The sequence below is a fragment of the Hermetia illucens genome, chromosome 4 (genome assembly GCF_905115235.1).
Source record: "Hermetia illucens chromosome 4, iHerIll2.2.curated.20191125, whole genome shotgun sequence".
NCBI lineage: Eukaryota > Metazoa > Arthropoda > Insecta > Diptera > Stratiomyidae > Hermetia > Hermetia illucens.
In genome coordinates this window covers 98,421,232-98,435,948 of record NC_051852.1, presented here as the reverse complement: position 1 = coordinate 98,435,948, position 14,717 = coordinate 98,421,232, and the positions used below count along the sequence as shown (strand labels likewise).

Genomic DNA, 14,717 nt, shown 5'->3' with positions numbered 1-14,717 from the left:
CGTAATAAAGCGGGTATTTGTCGGTCCGAATGACTTTCGAATGACTTCACTAAACGGACAAGAATTGAAGCCAAGGCTGTACATGTGTTTCTTGAAGAAACCTAAGGTTTATGGACTAGTTATAGCAGATTAATGGTCAGTTAAGATTTTATAGCTAAAAATCACACTCTACTTTTCAAATGCGTTTTTTTCGAAACTGCATATTGAAAATCTGCTGCCACCATACCCCAAAATTTATCCAACGAAATTCTTTGAAATTTTCAGAACTTATTCAGAACATATTTCTACGGTCCGCAAACTAGGATAATTGCGATTCATTCAGTAGTTTTTTCTAATTCATGAAGGAATCCTTAAAAAAACGCCAAAAATCACAAAAAAAAAGTTTAACACGACGCCAAAAATTTAGCTTTTACTATTTTTTAATAATCCTAGTTTACGGACTGTAGTTAAGTCTGGCGTTTACTTTTTTTTTTCTTTAAGATGATATCAGCGCCCTCTAGCGTGGCAGCAAAAAAAACAATTTTTTTGGAGATGGGTGTATAAATTGTTCTGTATTTCAATAATGAACTATGCTGTCGGGCTTCAAAAATTATTACGCATGCTTAAGATATTAGTAAATATATGGTGAAAAATTCGTATTTGTATCTTTGTTCAGTTCTTCACAAAAAATTTCTAAAAACAGCTAAGAAAGACGGCCTTCGCACGGGATGACTCCTTAAGAAAGCTGTAAATAGAAGGTTTGATTCGTGTTCTTAGGTGTCTTCATGTGTTCATTAGTATGCATCTTCCTAGCATATGGACACTATAGATACAACGATCCATCATACAAGCCCTTTTGAATTTTGATATTGACCCTTAAAAACAAGAGACACAACTCCCTGTTGTATCTATTTTGGCATATAGTAGCCAGGCTCGAGAATAGGTTAAGACTATAAAATTTATTCTTACACGCCCAATATGCAATTATCAATCAGCACTCTGAGGGGTCTTAACGCCAAAGCCAAATTGATTCTCTACAAGATTCTGATAAGCCTCATCATCTGTTACAGAGCACCTAGGTGGATCACCTGCTCCAACCATGCCATGACTAAATGTGAAGCATTTGAACGTCAAATACTAAGATGTTGCACTGGTTTGTCTTACAACTGCGTCCTCTTTACCCTGGCCCTCGAGAAAGTGATCCGTGATGATGAGGTAAATGCAAGAGGGACGATCCTTTTTAAGTCCACCCAACTACTGGCCTATGCTGACGATATCGACATCATGGGAAGAACCACCCGAGATGTACAAACTGCCTTCATCCAGATCGAGCAGGCGGCAATCGGCGCGAGATCTTGGGCTGCACAGACAAAGTATATGGCAGCAACGCCAGCACCGAAAACCAACCAACCAACAACATCAAACCGCACTGGTCAAATTGGAAGAATACGGATAGGAAAATACAACTTTGAAACCGTTGATAATTTCTCCTATCTAGGGTCGAAAACCACAACCGATAACAGCTACGATGATGCAATGCGCGCACGGTTGTTGTCAGCCAACAGAGCCTATTTCAGTTTACAAAAACTGTTCCGCCCAAAATGTCTCACCATAGGGTCAAAACTCTTATTGTACAAGACAATGATATTGCCAGTCCTCATGTATTCCTCGGAGACTTGGGTTCTTAGCAAGAAAAAATGCGAACTCTTGGCCGCGTTCGAGAGAAGAAACCTCCGAAGAATTTTTGGCCCCCTACATGAGGATGGACGATTCCGTAGCTTACATAACGATGAAATCTATGAGTGATACCATGATCGTCAGGTTGTGGATAAAATCCGGCTCAATAGGTTACGGTGGAAGGGTCACTTAATCCGTATGGATGAGGATAATCTTGTTCGGGAAATCCTAAGATGGAATCATGGCGTAGGTCACCAGACAGATTTTAGGAATATCGAATTGGTGGACCTTGGCGCAAAACCGGGATGTTTGGAGTTCCTTATTAAGGCAGGCCTAGACCGGATACCGGTTGTTGCGCCGTTGATGATGATGAGTATTTGTCCCTCGTCTTCAGTTGGCGGGACCTCCAACTCGCAGCATCTGAGGCATCGACGAACGCAGCTAGGGTTGAATCTGGCTGAGGAAATGCCAGCAATGCTGCATAAACAAGTTGTTGTTTGACCGACTAAAACGAATGGACAGCCTCAGCAGACCACGCAACCTCGCGGAAGTTTTTGATTTTGTGTCGAGATAAGTAGGCATTCAAGATCGCTTCTTGATGAGCGGCCTTGGACGAGAAACGGCGACAGAAATTTAACATGCCCAAGAACATTCGCAGATCCTTCACCGTGGCTGGTAGGGGCAAACTCTCTATATATTACCTCAGCCTTGTCTGGGTTAGGTTGGATACCGTCAGGGGTTATTAAGTCGCTGAGAAATTTTACCTGCTTCTAGAGGAATCTACATTTTTCAACGTTTAGAAAAAGTGCGGGGTCAAGGAGACGTTGAAAATGCACTCGAGATGTTCGAAGTGCTCAGATTTTGAAGAGGAAGCGACCAAAACATCATCCATGTAGACGAATGTCTTTGGGACCGACAGGGATTTGGTGATACGCGTTGCCTAGATCCAAGGTCGTAAAAACACGGCAGTGCGTTAGCGACTGCGCAAAATCATGGATGAGTGGAATGGGATATCAACCAAATGAAGTGGAGCGAACCAACAGCTATTAGGTGGTCTGCAGATACCCTGTTTCATTAAATCTTCAAACTCTTTCTTCGCAATAGCAAGCTTCTAGTGAGAAAGTGGATGCACCTTTGAGAAGATTGGAGAGCCGGTGGTGTTAATGTGGTGCTGAACATCGTGCTTAACCAGCTTGGAGACACTACTTTCCGTAGTAATGTTGCGATATTTTCTCAGGAGTGCATGAATGCGGTGGTCGATAATGTCTTTGAAAATTATCGAAAGAGTGTCATTTTGGCCGGTAGAAATTTTCCCTGACGTCTGTACTGGGGTTGCAGGGTTTATCACAGCCTTGTTCTGCAAGTCCACCAGCATCCCATAGTGACGCAGGAAGTGAACGCCTAATATGAGGATGCTAATGTCCGTCAGAATGAAACGCCACAAAAACATTCAGCGCAGTCCGAGACTGACGTCCACCTGCTTATAGCCATAGGTGCGCATGGGAGAAGAGTTCGCGGCGGCCAATCGTAGGTTTTCTGGGATTAAAGTGTTCGGACAGGGTACAGTGAGAGCCGACACCTCAGCGCCTGTGTCGGTACAGCAAGCCTAGTTATTTGTTGCGATAAACGCGCATTCGGTGGTATATTTAGTCGCTTGAACTCCGTATTTCCGATGGTACCAATAAACCGTCGCCCTTTCGGGAAGCAGACCTCGACCGTGGTTGCGATCGATATCTAATTCCCGAATGCAAAGTACCAACCGTCGCTGTAAGGTTTGTGGCCGTATAGGCCAATGTCGTTACCATGGGCTTGAGCGCATACACCTCGTGTACTTTGTCGGGCGTGGTGGATAGCACCTCCAGCGATCCCGCGTCCGGGTGCCTACAGTGAGCGGAACCACGCAGCCGGATTGCGCTGCCAAAAGGGAGGCATCCTAACCGAGACGGCTACCAACGGTGGTATTGCGCCTCTCGTGGTTTTCTCCTCGTGCGACATATCCTTATAATTTTAAGGAGAGCGGAGAAAAAGAGAAGGGACGAAACACCGGAGTAGACAAACCGTTGTGGCCCTAATGAATTTGCGTCCGCCGACGCAATAGACTCCGCAGCCACCGGAAAACGGTCTGGCAGAGACCGTGTTTGTAAAAGTATTTTGCGATTTTGGAGAGAGTTTCACCATCTACGATAGAAATGGTGCTCAACTAACAACAACTATGATCGCTGGCATCACTCAAGAAGCAGAAATTATTGTAACCTGTCTTGTTGAAACCCGTCATGGATTTGAAGATGACTATTATGTTACATTTGCTGAGGGGCAAGGAGGGACCGATCCTATTAAAATCAAAGTAATTGGTCCTTACACGTTCAGTATTGGTGACATCACCAACGTCAGTAAATACATCCGTGGTGGTATTGTCACTCAGGTGAAAATGCCTAAAACTCTCAAATTTCATGTCTTATGCACAAGCTGATAAAGACCCTTCGTTCCTGGTGTCAGATTTTGATTAATTTGATTATCCTTCAACTCTCCATTCTCCTCACAAAGCCATTCATCAGTTTATTGAAGTAGCCGTTGCAAATTCACAATGGCACTCAGGTTCACGCCTCCGAATTTTAGTTCAGTATATGCGATTTTGATTTTTTTCAGATTTTTCGGTTGGATAGGTTCTGAGAACGAAATCAGTTACACTTTTCATGTCACATATTTTGAGCCCTCACTTCCCAATGTTTCACCCAGTATCAGAAATAGGAATAGTTTCGAAAATCAAGAAAATATTGCACCCTCTGTTCGCATATATGGAGAGCCTCTCCTCTGCGCAGAATGATGCCCCTCGTTGGAAGTAAGACCACATATTTTCACCAAATTTCGTGGCAATAGCTTCAACCGTTTTCGAGTAAATTTGGTGTGGCAGACGGACAGACATCGATTCTAATAAAGTTTTGTTTCACATAAAATCTTGAAAGTAATATAAGTGTTACTTTCTGCGAATAAATCACGGACGTTCATTCACGAACATGCCAGGCCGCAGCGTCAGCTGTTTTTAGCATTTGCTCGAGCCGTTCGTATAACAATGCATTTGTTAGTGTGTAGCGTGGACATAAATATGGTCTGCCCATGCAATCTGTAGGGAAAGTAACAATTACTCTTTTTGGATATTTCAAAATTTCTGCATGCACGTTAATGTTTTCGCTTAATATGAAATCGGGATTGAAATCAGGAGTCTGAGAGGAGATTATGGAGATGGAAAAGGATGCTAGATGAGAGGGAAAGGAAAATCGCTGCATAGAAGCAAATTTTTTGTTAGCTCGACAAGGGGAGTCATGCTACAAAAACGCGGATATTGCAGGGAGAAGTCGCTTCCGAAATACGTCTATGTATGACATAAACATTTTTGCAGCAGGAGAAAGGTTACTTGTTTTTATTACTGGAGGAAACGATAAGCATCAGAAACGATAACTACTTTTTCCCAACTTTTCTGCAATCGATGGCACGTGGTTGTTGGGGAGTTATGTGGTGCATCCTTTCTGGTCTCTTTAAACGCATTGGCTAGGGCTTTCGATATCCGACGTTTAATATCTGTTATCGGAAAACCATTTTTCTTTAAGAGATGTACATCTTGCGGCGATATTGTAGTTCTATTGCGTCTTGTCACATACGATTCTCACATATAGTGACCTGAAAGAGCTTCTCTTCTAGTCAATGATTGTACAAAGGGAGAATAGGATAGGTGAGTGCTCAATCCCAGCTGCAACTCTTGGCGATAAATTTAGAAATCGTTACTGTCTAGCCCTCATTCATTATTGAATCTTGTTGCAATATAATTAGCTCGTACTTTGAACTTTTCCCTTTCGTCCTTCAACCTAACTTCTTTCACTTTCAATTACTTTTCCCCAAGTTCCAATGTACACATGTACGTGTATTTCCAATGTTTGTGTTGTATTACTGCAGTAATGGTCAATCTAGTAGATTACTTGATATTTTGATATTTTTATGGAAACTCCGGATTCCCAACAATCTACTATGTTAGTATTACACATAGCATGCCGCAAACTATACGTCGCGTCGGCCAGTTGTTCCTTGCCTGCCTCTATTTCCAGTCCAAATTACTGGGGCAAGCTTGCTTCAAATTTGATAGTAAAACCCAACAAGTCATTGAATCGAAATGGCTCCGAGTTTATTGTGTTTTAGTGAGCATTTTCACAATTTTCAGTATGTGCTTTTCGTATTACAACCTCTACATTGCGACGCCGTACTTACAAGGAAATTATATTTTGGCAACAGGCAAAATTATAAATATTGCGTTCATTTTGTCCTTTAGTTTTGGTGCGATTTGTGCACAACTCTGGAGACAGCAGTTTGTCACATCCACACTGAATCAAGTTATTGCATTGACAAATAAAATACAAAAGGAAATGGGTAGTTGCTTCTACACCGGAGAGTTGGTGTTGTTCGCTTTCTTAAAACTGTTTACGCCATTCAATCAAGTCATATGCACCACGCTGACCATAATACCCACTTTTCAAGAAGGTGATGGGTATCTTATAACATCTTGGATACTTATCTTTCTTTCGGTGCATGTTACCGATGCGATTATTAATAGTTATTACTTGAGTACGCTCTGTTTATGGCGAATGCACCAAATGAGCAACGACAGGTTAGCAAACTTAGTGAGGAAGATACAAGAGCATGGCGATTTGCATGATCCAGTGAAGCAACGACGGTTTTTGATGCAAGGACTCTGTGACGCAAGTGATTTAATTGACGATATAGCTGAGACGAACTCACAGATTTATCTTTTCTGGATTCGTCTGCAGCAAATGTTCCCATTTCAAATAACGGCTGTGTTCGTATATTATCTTCTGAATAATATCATAGAACTGTTTTTCTTTTATCACTTCCTGTGGAATCTGACCTACGTCAACGGCGTTTATGTATTTGCAACGGCTTGGAAAATGTTTTACCAGGGCTTAGATATGTTTCTGTTAGCAAATTCTTCTTATTTAGTGAATAAAATTTCGGATGAGACGAGGAATATCCTTCATTCACAATTAGATGGTGCAATCGTGCTTGATGACCGGTTGACGAAAAAGGTAAGTGCAAGTGCATTGATATGTAGTAAACTAACAAACGGACAGATAGTGAACTTTGGCCCTGCTAAAAAGGACTAAAGTATTGGAACTAAAATAAAATATTAGGAGGCTAGTTGTTTGGTGTTGACAGAAATGTCATTACCTTCCATCTTTTCTGCTGCTATTTAGTTTACTTCCATGTAATAATATTATACTTTACGGAAGATCGCTGTTCAAATCTCACTAGTGTCATCGGAAATTATATCGTGACTAGATGTCGGATGCAAGTTGACTCAGCTGTGAATCAGTGCCTGAGTTAAATCAGGGTATTAATCACGGGTGCGCCAAACTGATGGCATCGTCTCCTACAGAGTACCGCAGTCTAGTACTGTACCCTTACGGGTAAAGCCCTCCAGCACACTTCCAGGCCCAGATCCAATTGAATTATCGTGTCAACGATTATTAATATTAATAGTACTTTATTCTGCGAATGGCTAGAGAGAATTAGTTTCTTATTGTGAACTCATTTCGATCAATTGTGTTTTTTTTGTGAAAGTCGGATTCGCAACTTAATCTTATTTTACACTTGCAAGAACTGGATAGAGGGATTGTGGCGGAGCGAGCAACTTGTATGTCGGACGCACCCAAGTGTGAATCTTGTAACATCGAAATACAATCTTTGACAGCGAAAATTGTTTTTCGGTTTCAGTTGGAACAGAATTCAGAACTGAGCAAGAGGAGAGAAGTACTCCTCTCTAATAATTCTCAATTAAAAATTGTCAATATGTTAATCAAAGAATGATTGAATAATTACTCGATATAACCTATTAATTCCATTAAAGTACAATAAAAGTTTATAAGCGGCTTTATTCGGCATATATTCAAATAGCTCACGATTCGTTTTCCCGTCCAACCGGACCAAGGGGCTACTAACCCCACGATAGGCTTCAGATTCATCGCATCACAAGAATCATGTGTTTCAATGTAGTGGTTGCGATCATACGAAAATGTATTGCAGCATCCCCATTTGCCGCAAACACTACATGGAGATCGTAAATCAAAGACAATGCTAGTTTAGAGTAGAGTCCACTAGACCAAACTGTTGCCGGATGGAACTTTTCGGACTACAGCACAGGTTGCGAGGATGACACCTTTTTCCATCCAGCCTTTAGATCGACCGTCTTCAGTGCTTTGTGTAAATTTTGCGGTACTAATCCCGTCGCTGAAATTACAACTGGAACTATTTCGATCCTTTGTAGCCTCCATATTTTCTTTATATTATCTGCTAAAGGGCTGCAATTCCTGATTTTTTATTGCTGTTTTTCAAGTGTTCCGGTTCAATGGTACGGCTACATCGATCGTTCTTCCTTGTGAAGCTCTGTGGTTGGTGGGAATGCATTGACCCGATTATTTACCAAGATTCTCTGTAAGTATGCTTATGATAAAGATGGTAGTTTGCCACTAAGTTATACTTCAACGCAAAGTTTTGATGGTGAACCTTGCAGACGGAGTAATAACGGCTGCAGTACTTGTTACTGCTCAATACACTGCAGATGTTATGTGCTAGATGGTTATTTATTAATTGGCAAATATGCACATTTCAACAATCACTTGTCACCTTCTTCAGTGCTTAGTTTTAAATGAGGAAAGAAATCCGAAATCGTTCTACTTATACTTACTCTCCTTTGTTTCTCGGGGGTAATTAAAACCTCATTCGCTCTCTCCCCTTGGTCATTAGTCTTGCCTCCTGATAAATTTGAATTAGGAGTAACCGTTGCCTTAATGCCGTTGAGAAGTTTCTCCTTCCTTGTTTTGTAAATTTCTGTACTTTCGGCTGCGTCTAATTTCCTCATATCGGGACGCACCCTTTTTTCCCCCAATTCTGCTTCCTTTAAGTGTTCCTTAAAACGTACGTTTTAGGCCGAAAATTGGTTTTGGACTTTCTTTATATCAACACAACTTTACTCGAACGCTCTGAAAGGAAGTTTGTTAATAATCATGGAGACAATCTATTGTATTATCTATTGTAATTGGCTAGAGAATTGTTTCATATAGAAAAATTCCGAAAATTGGTTGTCCATCCGTGTGTCTGCCTGTCACACCTGTGCGTGTGTTTTATATATAGTGGTCCATTGTGCTTAATTAATCGATCTAAGGGAATACTCCGGATTCGTTCATGTTTCGCATTATTTCCGATAGCGAATGAGATGCTACCTGCGGCAGCTGGAGCACATCGGCATCAAAAACCTGATGGCTAATTTGTCCCTATGCGGGCCACTCACATAGAAAATGTTTGGTGTGTCTAGCACAACGCCTTAGTTAGCCACCTCCCACTATGTGTATTAAGTCATACGAGATTTAATTTTCTTCTAAAATATGGTGACCAGGTACCCATAGTAGTTCCATCGTATTGAATCTAAAAATAGAGTTCAATCGGTTTCTACATTCTTGAACGATTTTTGAAGACAGTAAAAGATTGCTCAATGCAGTTTGACTATCCCTGCAGATTGCTTTGCGCCTGCCTTTCAACTGCTCGTTAAACATCCAGGTTGCTACGCTTAGGATCACATACAGTTCAGTCTGAAAAACCATTGCATATTGTCTCAAGGGGAAGTCCATTTCTCGTTTTTATTGTACCCTGTTCTGCTTTTGAGCCATCGGTGTAGAAAACTTTAGTATATCCTACCATGTATTCTTCTGATTGGTCCTAGTTTTCTCTTCGTTTCAAGATAGTTTCAAATCTTCTACCAAACCTTCTACAAACCATTGTAAAAACTTGATTCAATTCTCCAAATAATTCTTCCAATACCCTGTATGTCTAACGTCCGTTGTTTCCCTATTGTTCTAATCGAATTTGTCTACGAGTTGCTCTCATTGCGGTGCCCTAAATATATAATTCCAAAGACGACAAATTTAGTAATAGTAACTGCGTCGAATGTCGTACTCATGGGACCGGTAATACATACATATGTATATAGTATATTGCAGTGGGGTCAGCGTACAGTGTTCTTTTGTTTCACTTTAACCCAACACACAAACTATTTATGCAACATCGGCCTAATCATAGCAACATATGTATATCCACATTACTATTTGGGCTCTAAATCTCCACGTTGAGGCAAAGGTTCGGCTGCACAGCCTATAAGCTATAAGAGCTCGTTTCATATTTAACTCCACATGATTGTTTCAAAGAAGGTAGTTGTCTAGAATGACTCCCAGATATTTCACTCCATTGGAGCGTGGAAGCGTTGCACCCCTTATCTCTGGAAGGCAAAGGTTCTATTTGAATTTACTGAAAGGTCATGCCTAAGGTACTTTGAGAGTTGATGCCTCAGGCATTTTGTATATTTCTGCATATCGTTCGAGGTTAATTTGACTAACACTTATGTTCGTAAACATGCGTGTAGTCTAACGTGAAAACCCACACCAGCTGAAGAGTTTCTGCCTTCAGTATGGGCCTCATCGGGGTATCTTGTCTCCACCTTCTATGGAAAATTCCGTTTTTTTTAAATGTTAATCTCCGCAGTCCACCACTCCACTCCACCTTTTTGCTGAAAATTGTCCAGTAGCTATCGCATGGCATAGGAGGCACTGACAGTTTAAATCTATGGATGCAGGCTTTTTCCCGGAGTCATAAGAGGTAAGCTGATGGAAATATGCAATAGAATGCAGAGGTAACAAAATCTTGAGGGCATATCTAATACAGCCCTTAAGCTCGAGAAGAAGTTTATGCCGAACATATCTCGGATGGTGCAAATAGCAGAAGCTGAAACTGCTACCCAAAGTTGGCACATCCTCACGCGAATCATTTTGCTGTAGACCTAGATATCTTCGTTAGAGCGCAAGGCTGTCGTACGGAAGGTCGCGGTTTAAATCTCACTGGTGGCAATGGAATTTGTATCGTGATTTGACGTCGGATACCAGTCGACTCATCTGTGAATGAGTACCTGAGTCAAATCAGGGTAATAATCTCGGGCGAGCGCAATGCTGACCACATTGCCTCCTAGTGTACCGTTACGGTCTTGAATGAAGTACTCTAACACACTTCAAGGCCCTGATCCAACATGGATTGTTGTGCCAACGATTATTATTATTAGATATCTTCTAACCACTGTGGGGAAAGCGCTGGACCGTTTACAATAGATTGCTCCCAGTTGATATAAGACCAACGACAGGCCCAAGGAGTTCTTCGTCTTCGCGACGTCAAAACCCTATGTTCCATAATGCGTTCACACATTGTATTATATACAATGATGTGGCCCGCAGAAGAGTGCGATGATGGTTGTGGTCGCTAGACATCTGCAGGAAATTGATTTAAACTAATCCGAAGCAGATTTCAAATTTTTACTCATGCACATTTGCATTTTCTTCTGTATCTATAGGCTTACAAGATTCAGAGCACACGTAGTGCAATGATAACGGTTATTGTTTAAATTGCGTTAGTGCGCAATAGTCCTACTGCATGCAGTTATCATATTAGCCTTGAGGAGACCGTCATTCTAAAAATAGTGAGAGTGAGGTTAAAACTCCACCCGTAACCGTTAGTGTTAAAATTAGAAAATATTACTATTTATGCACATCTCATTCGTTATTGAATCAACTCGTACATTTTTCCTTTCGCTTTCCACGCTAACTCATTTCCAACTACCTTTTCCAATTTAGAATGTATTTTGGGAAATATTTAGAAAAGCGAGCCTAACCTCTTATTTAAACGATTATCATATATGCTGAGCGGGTGAACGCCCTGCTTATTTGTAGATACAGTATATGTACATACATATTAGTATAAATTATGCAAATAAAGTCATACTTGCTTAATAGAAGGGTTAGAGTGTGTGTAAATGTGAAAGTGAAAATTTGGTACTTATTAAATTAATGGCCGCCACATCGATTTTAATGACGTTCGCATACCTAACATTTTACTGATATACGAGTATATATATTTCAAAGCGAAATTCGCCTTTAGATTTTGTGAGCATAGAACCGGGCGACTATCCGGTACAGGCTCAAGCTCGAACGCCCAGGAAGAGGCAATCGCTTTATATCCTTGTGTAATCTTGTGGCGTTATGGTATGTAAATAGGGTATTTATAAATACTTGGCGTCACCCTCTTCTATGAGCGATTTGCATTTGTTGAAACTGTATTTTGTTTGTAGTTAAACGGGAGAAATGTCTTTACATCCGAAAGGTGTGCGTGTATGTATGTATGAAGTGGGGGAGAGGACAAGCCTCAGAGCAGAGATCCATTGTATTCGACCTCCCCCCTTTAACGGAAAACGGAATATCAGAGATTCGTTTATATATCCCACGATTTCCGTTAATGGATGTGAAGCTACCCGCTGCAGTTGGAGTACATCCGCACCAAAAATCTGACGTGCGATGCGTCTACAGGCGGAGCACTCACATAGAAAATGTTCCGTGGATGCCATGTCCTCCTTACAGGATGGATGCGCATCATCATGGAGAATTTCTATTCTGAATATATGCCCAGCTAGTAAACTATGGCTAGTCAGAATGCTCAAAATACTTGTGTAAGTCTTCCTGCTTTTTGACAGGATAAACTTTGCAGTATGTTTGTTTGGTTCTGACAGGAAAAGCTTGGTGTGTTTAGTAGCATTAAGACTGCCATTATGGGAAGCTTGTTCCCAGTTTTAGATGGCAGCATTAGCCAATGCTACTGATACCCTAATCGTTGTTTCAAGTCTGGGCATGGAGGAAATTGAATCCTCGTTTGCTAAAACATTCGAGATTTTGTTTCCCTCTATACCACAAAGACCAGGTATCCAGAGTAGTTCCACCATATAGTGTTCAAAGGATTGTATAGCATACCATTTCATTAGTGATAACCACTCTTGTAGTGTCCCAATTTCGCTTGCAACACTTTCACGTTAAAAGGTTTGCAGACACCGCCAATTCTCTCCCTCCCACTTCTGACTTTTTTCTCCCGGATGGTGTGCTTCCAAGAGAGCATGTATAGACTCAACTTTGGAGTTCACAAAAGTTACGTCCGGTTTTGAAAGAGAGTCCAGCTTGGCCGACTCATCCTTTCTAAGGACTTTGCATAGTCTAGAGGTGTCTTTTTCTGCTTTCAGTTCCTCACAATATGCTCTAAAGGAGTCTGGGTTGGAACGCTTTACGAGCCTCTTGTATTCACACTGAGTTCCGGAAGTTTAACCAGTCTTCCTTCTTCTTGCTCCTGCAAACACGATTCAGCAGTCGTCTGGTTGATTTCCTGAATTTTTGCAGATCTTAGTTCCACCATACAACTGTTTTACCGCTTTGGCTTTGGGAAATAGGACACTCTCTTTTAAATCATTCTAAAAGTGTGCTATTCAGTATTTCCAATTGATTTTCTAGCGCCATAGGAGTTCTTAGTCGCCAAGGGAGCTCCACTTTTTTGTAGGGAGTTAATTAAACTTTGTCCAATTCGTTTTCCTAGGATTCCGGCTTTGTATTGCAGACCGTTCGCTTTCAATAGTCAGACTAAATTCTAAATAACGGCGACTTGAGAGTGAAACTTCTAATCAACTCTAACAACTTTGAAGTGCAGATTGTTAGGTAAATTACTTCACCACGAACGTAGAAGCGCACTCGACATTCGCGGTCATCAGACTAACTGAGGTGATAAAATCAAAAAGATTCTCTCCTCTAGAATTGCATTTGCTATTGCCCTAACCAATATGCTGAGCTTTCGCATCACAATCTATTATGAGTTCAAGGCCAGTTGATTCTACATACACTACTAAATCCCTTAGTTCTTGTGTCGGAGGAGGGCAGAGTAGATGAGAAGAGGCTTTGGCATGCTAACTAAAAGGCCTGCTGCGTCCAATGCGAATCTACCCGAGGATACCAGCTTTTCCGCACCTTTCGCCGAAAGTTTTTTTTCTTTCTTTCTTGCTCCCAATTTCTCTGGACATCGCCACACTTGATGGTGTTGAACCGGCCGCAGTTGCATGGATCTGTTTTCACATACCCAGAATTATACCTTAGGGCTTCCCTTTCTACCGCTTTTCTTGGTAGACGCGGAAGAGATCATTATGAAATTTGGAGGTATCATTGGTAAATTTACCAAGATAATATCATATTTTTAAGGGTGCATAATTAGGGATAACGAGTCAAAAACCGGAAACTCGGCGCTCCAGGTATGAAAGGTTTTGTTGACTTTTATGTAACAACCATGTTGATTCGTGTCCGGATAGCTGAGCTAAGCACAAGGCTGTCGTACGGAAGGTCGCGGTTCAAATCTCAGTGGCGACAGTGGAATTTGTATCGTGATTTGACGTCGGATACCAGTCGACTCAGCTGTGAATGAGTACCTGAGTCAAATCAGGGTAATAATCTCGGGCGAGCGCAATGCTAACCACATTGCCTCCTACAGTGTACTACTGTAGTGTACCGGTACGGTCTTGAATGAAGTGCTCTAACACACTTCAAGGCCGTGATCCAATATGGATTGTTGCGCCAACAATATTATTATAATATTTGAATTTGAATATACCCGGGATTCAATTCGACGTGCACTAATATTTTATTTCGTGGGGAATAGCAATTTGATGTGAAAAGGGCAACTTTAACTTACTATAACAAAGTTAGTAATAATGGGATTTTTATCAGACTTTCCATTGTGGTGCTTGTTAGTAAAGTCAATCAGACTGCAATTTTACGGATCTAGCTTTAAGGCGGATTCGCAATAAATTTTTAAAAACGTTAATGTACTATTAGTACCTTATTTTAGCAGATAAAAGGACCATGATTTTTTCAGGCTTTTAAGTTACGTAGTTTCTGAAAACGGCTCCTAATCGACCTCTTTCGGACAATTTTCCGCAGTTGGAGAACTCTAGCTATGATCTTCAACAGACTAATGTAACGTGCCCTTATTATTTTCGGCTCAAATTATTCAAAAAAAATCTCGAAAGAAGTTAGAAATGTGACTCATATAATGTTCAAATTTGATTGAATGCTAATTTAAGGAGGTCATCCCGTCTGTCGGGA

General features: G+C 41.0%; 1 protein-coding gene across 6 annotated transcripts in view; it reads left to right on the top strand.

Annotated features, from left to right (window-relative positions):
- LOC119653909 (putative gustatory receptor 36a) overlaps positions 1 to 14,717 on the top strand; it is a 60,714-nt gene that overhangs the window by 21,510 nt on the left and 24,487 nt on the right. For 2 of the 6 annotated variants that reach the window (XM_038059059.1, XM_038059058.1), the window contains exon 1: positions 5,708 to 6,746. The exons of the other annotated variants lie outside the window; for them this stretch is intronic. In XM_038059059.1, the coding sequence (XP_037914987.1) occupies positions 5,868 to 6,746 (879 nt within the window). In that variant the 5' untranslated portion in view covers positions 5,708 to 5,867. Of the gene's footprint in view, positions 1 to 5,707; positions 6,747 to 14,717 lie in introns of those variants that run through there. 6 annotated transcript variants of the gene reach the window in all.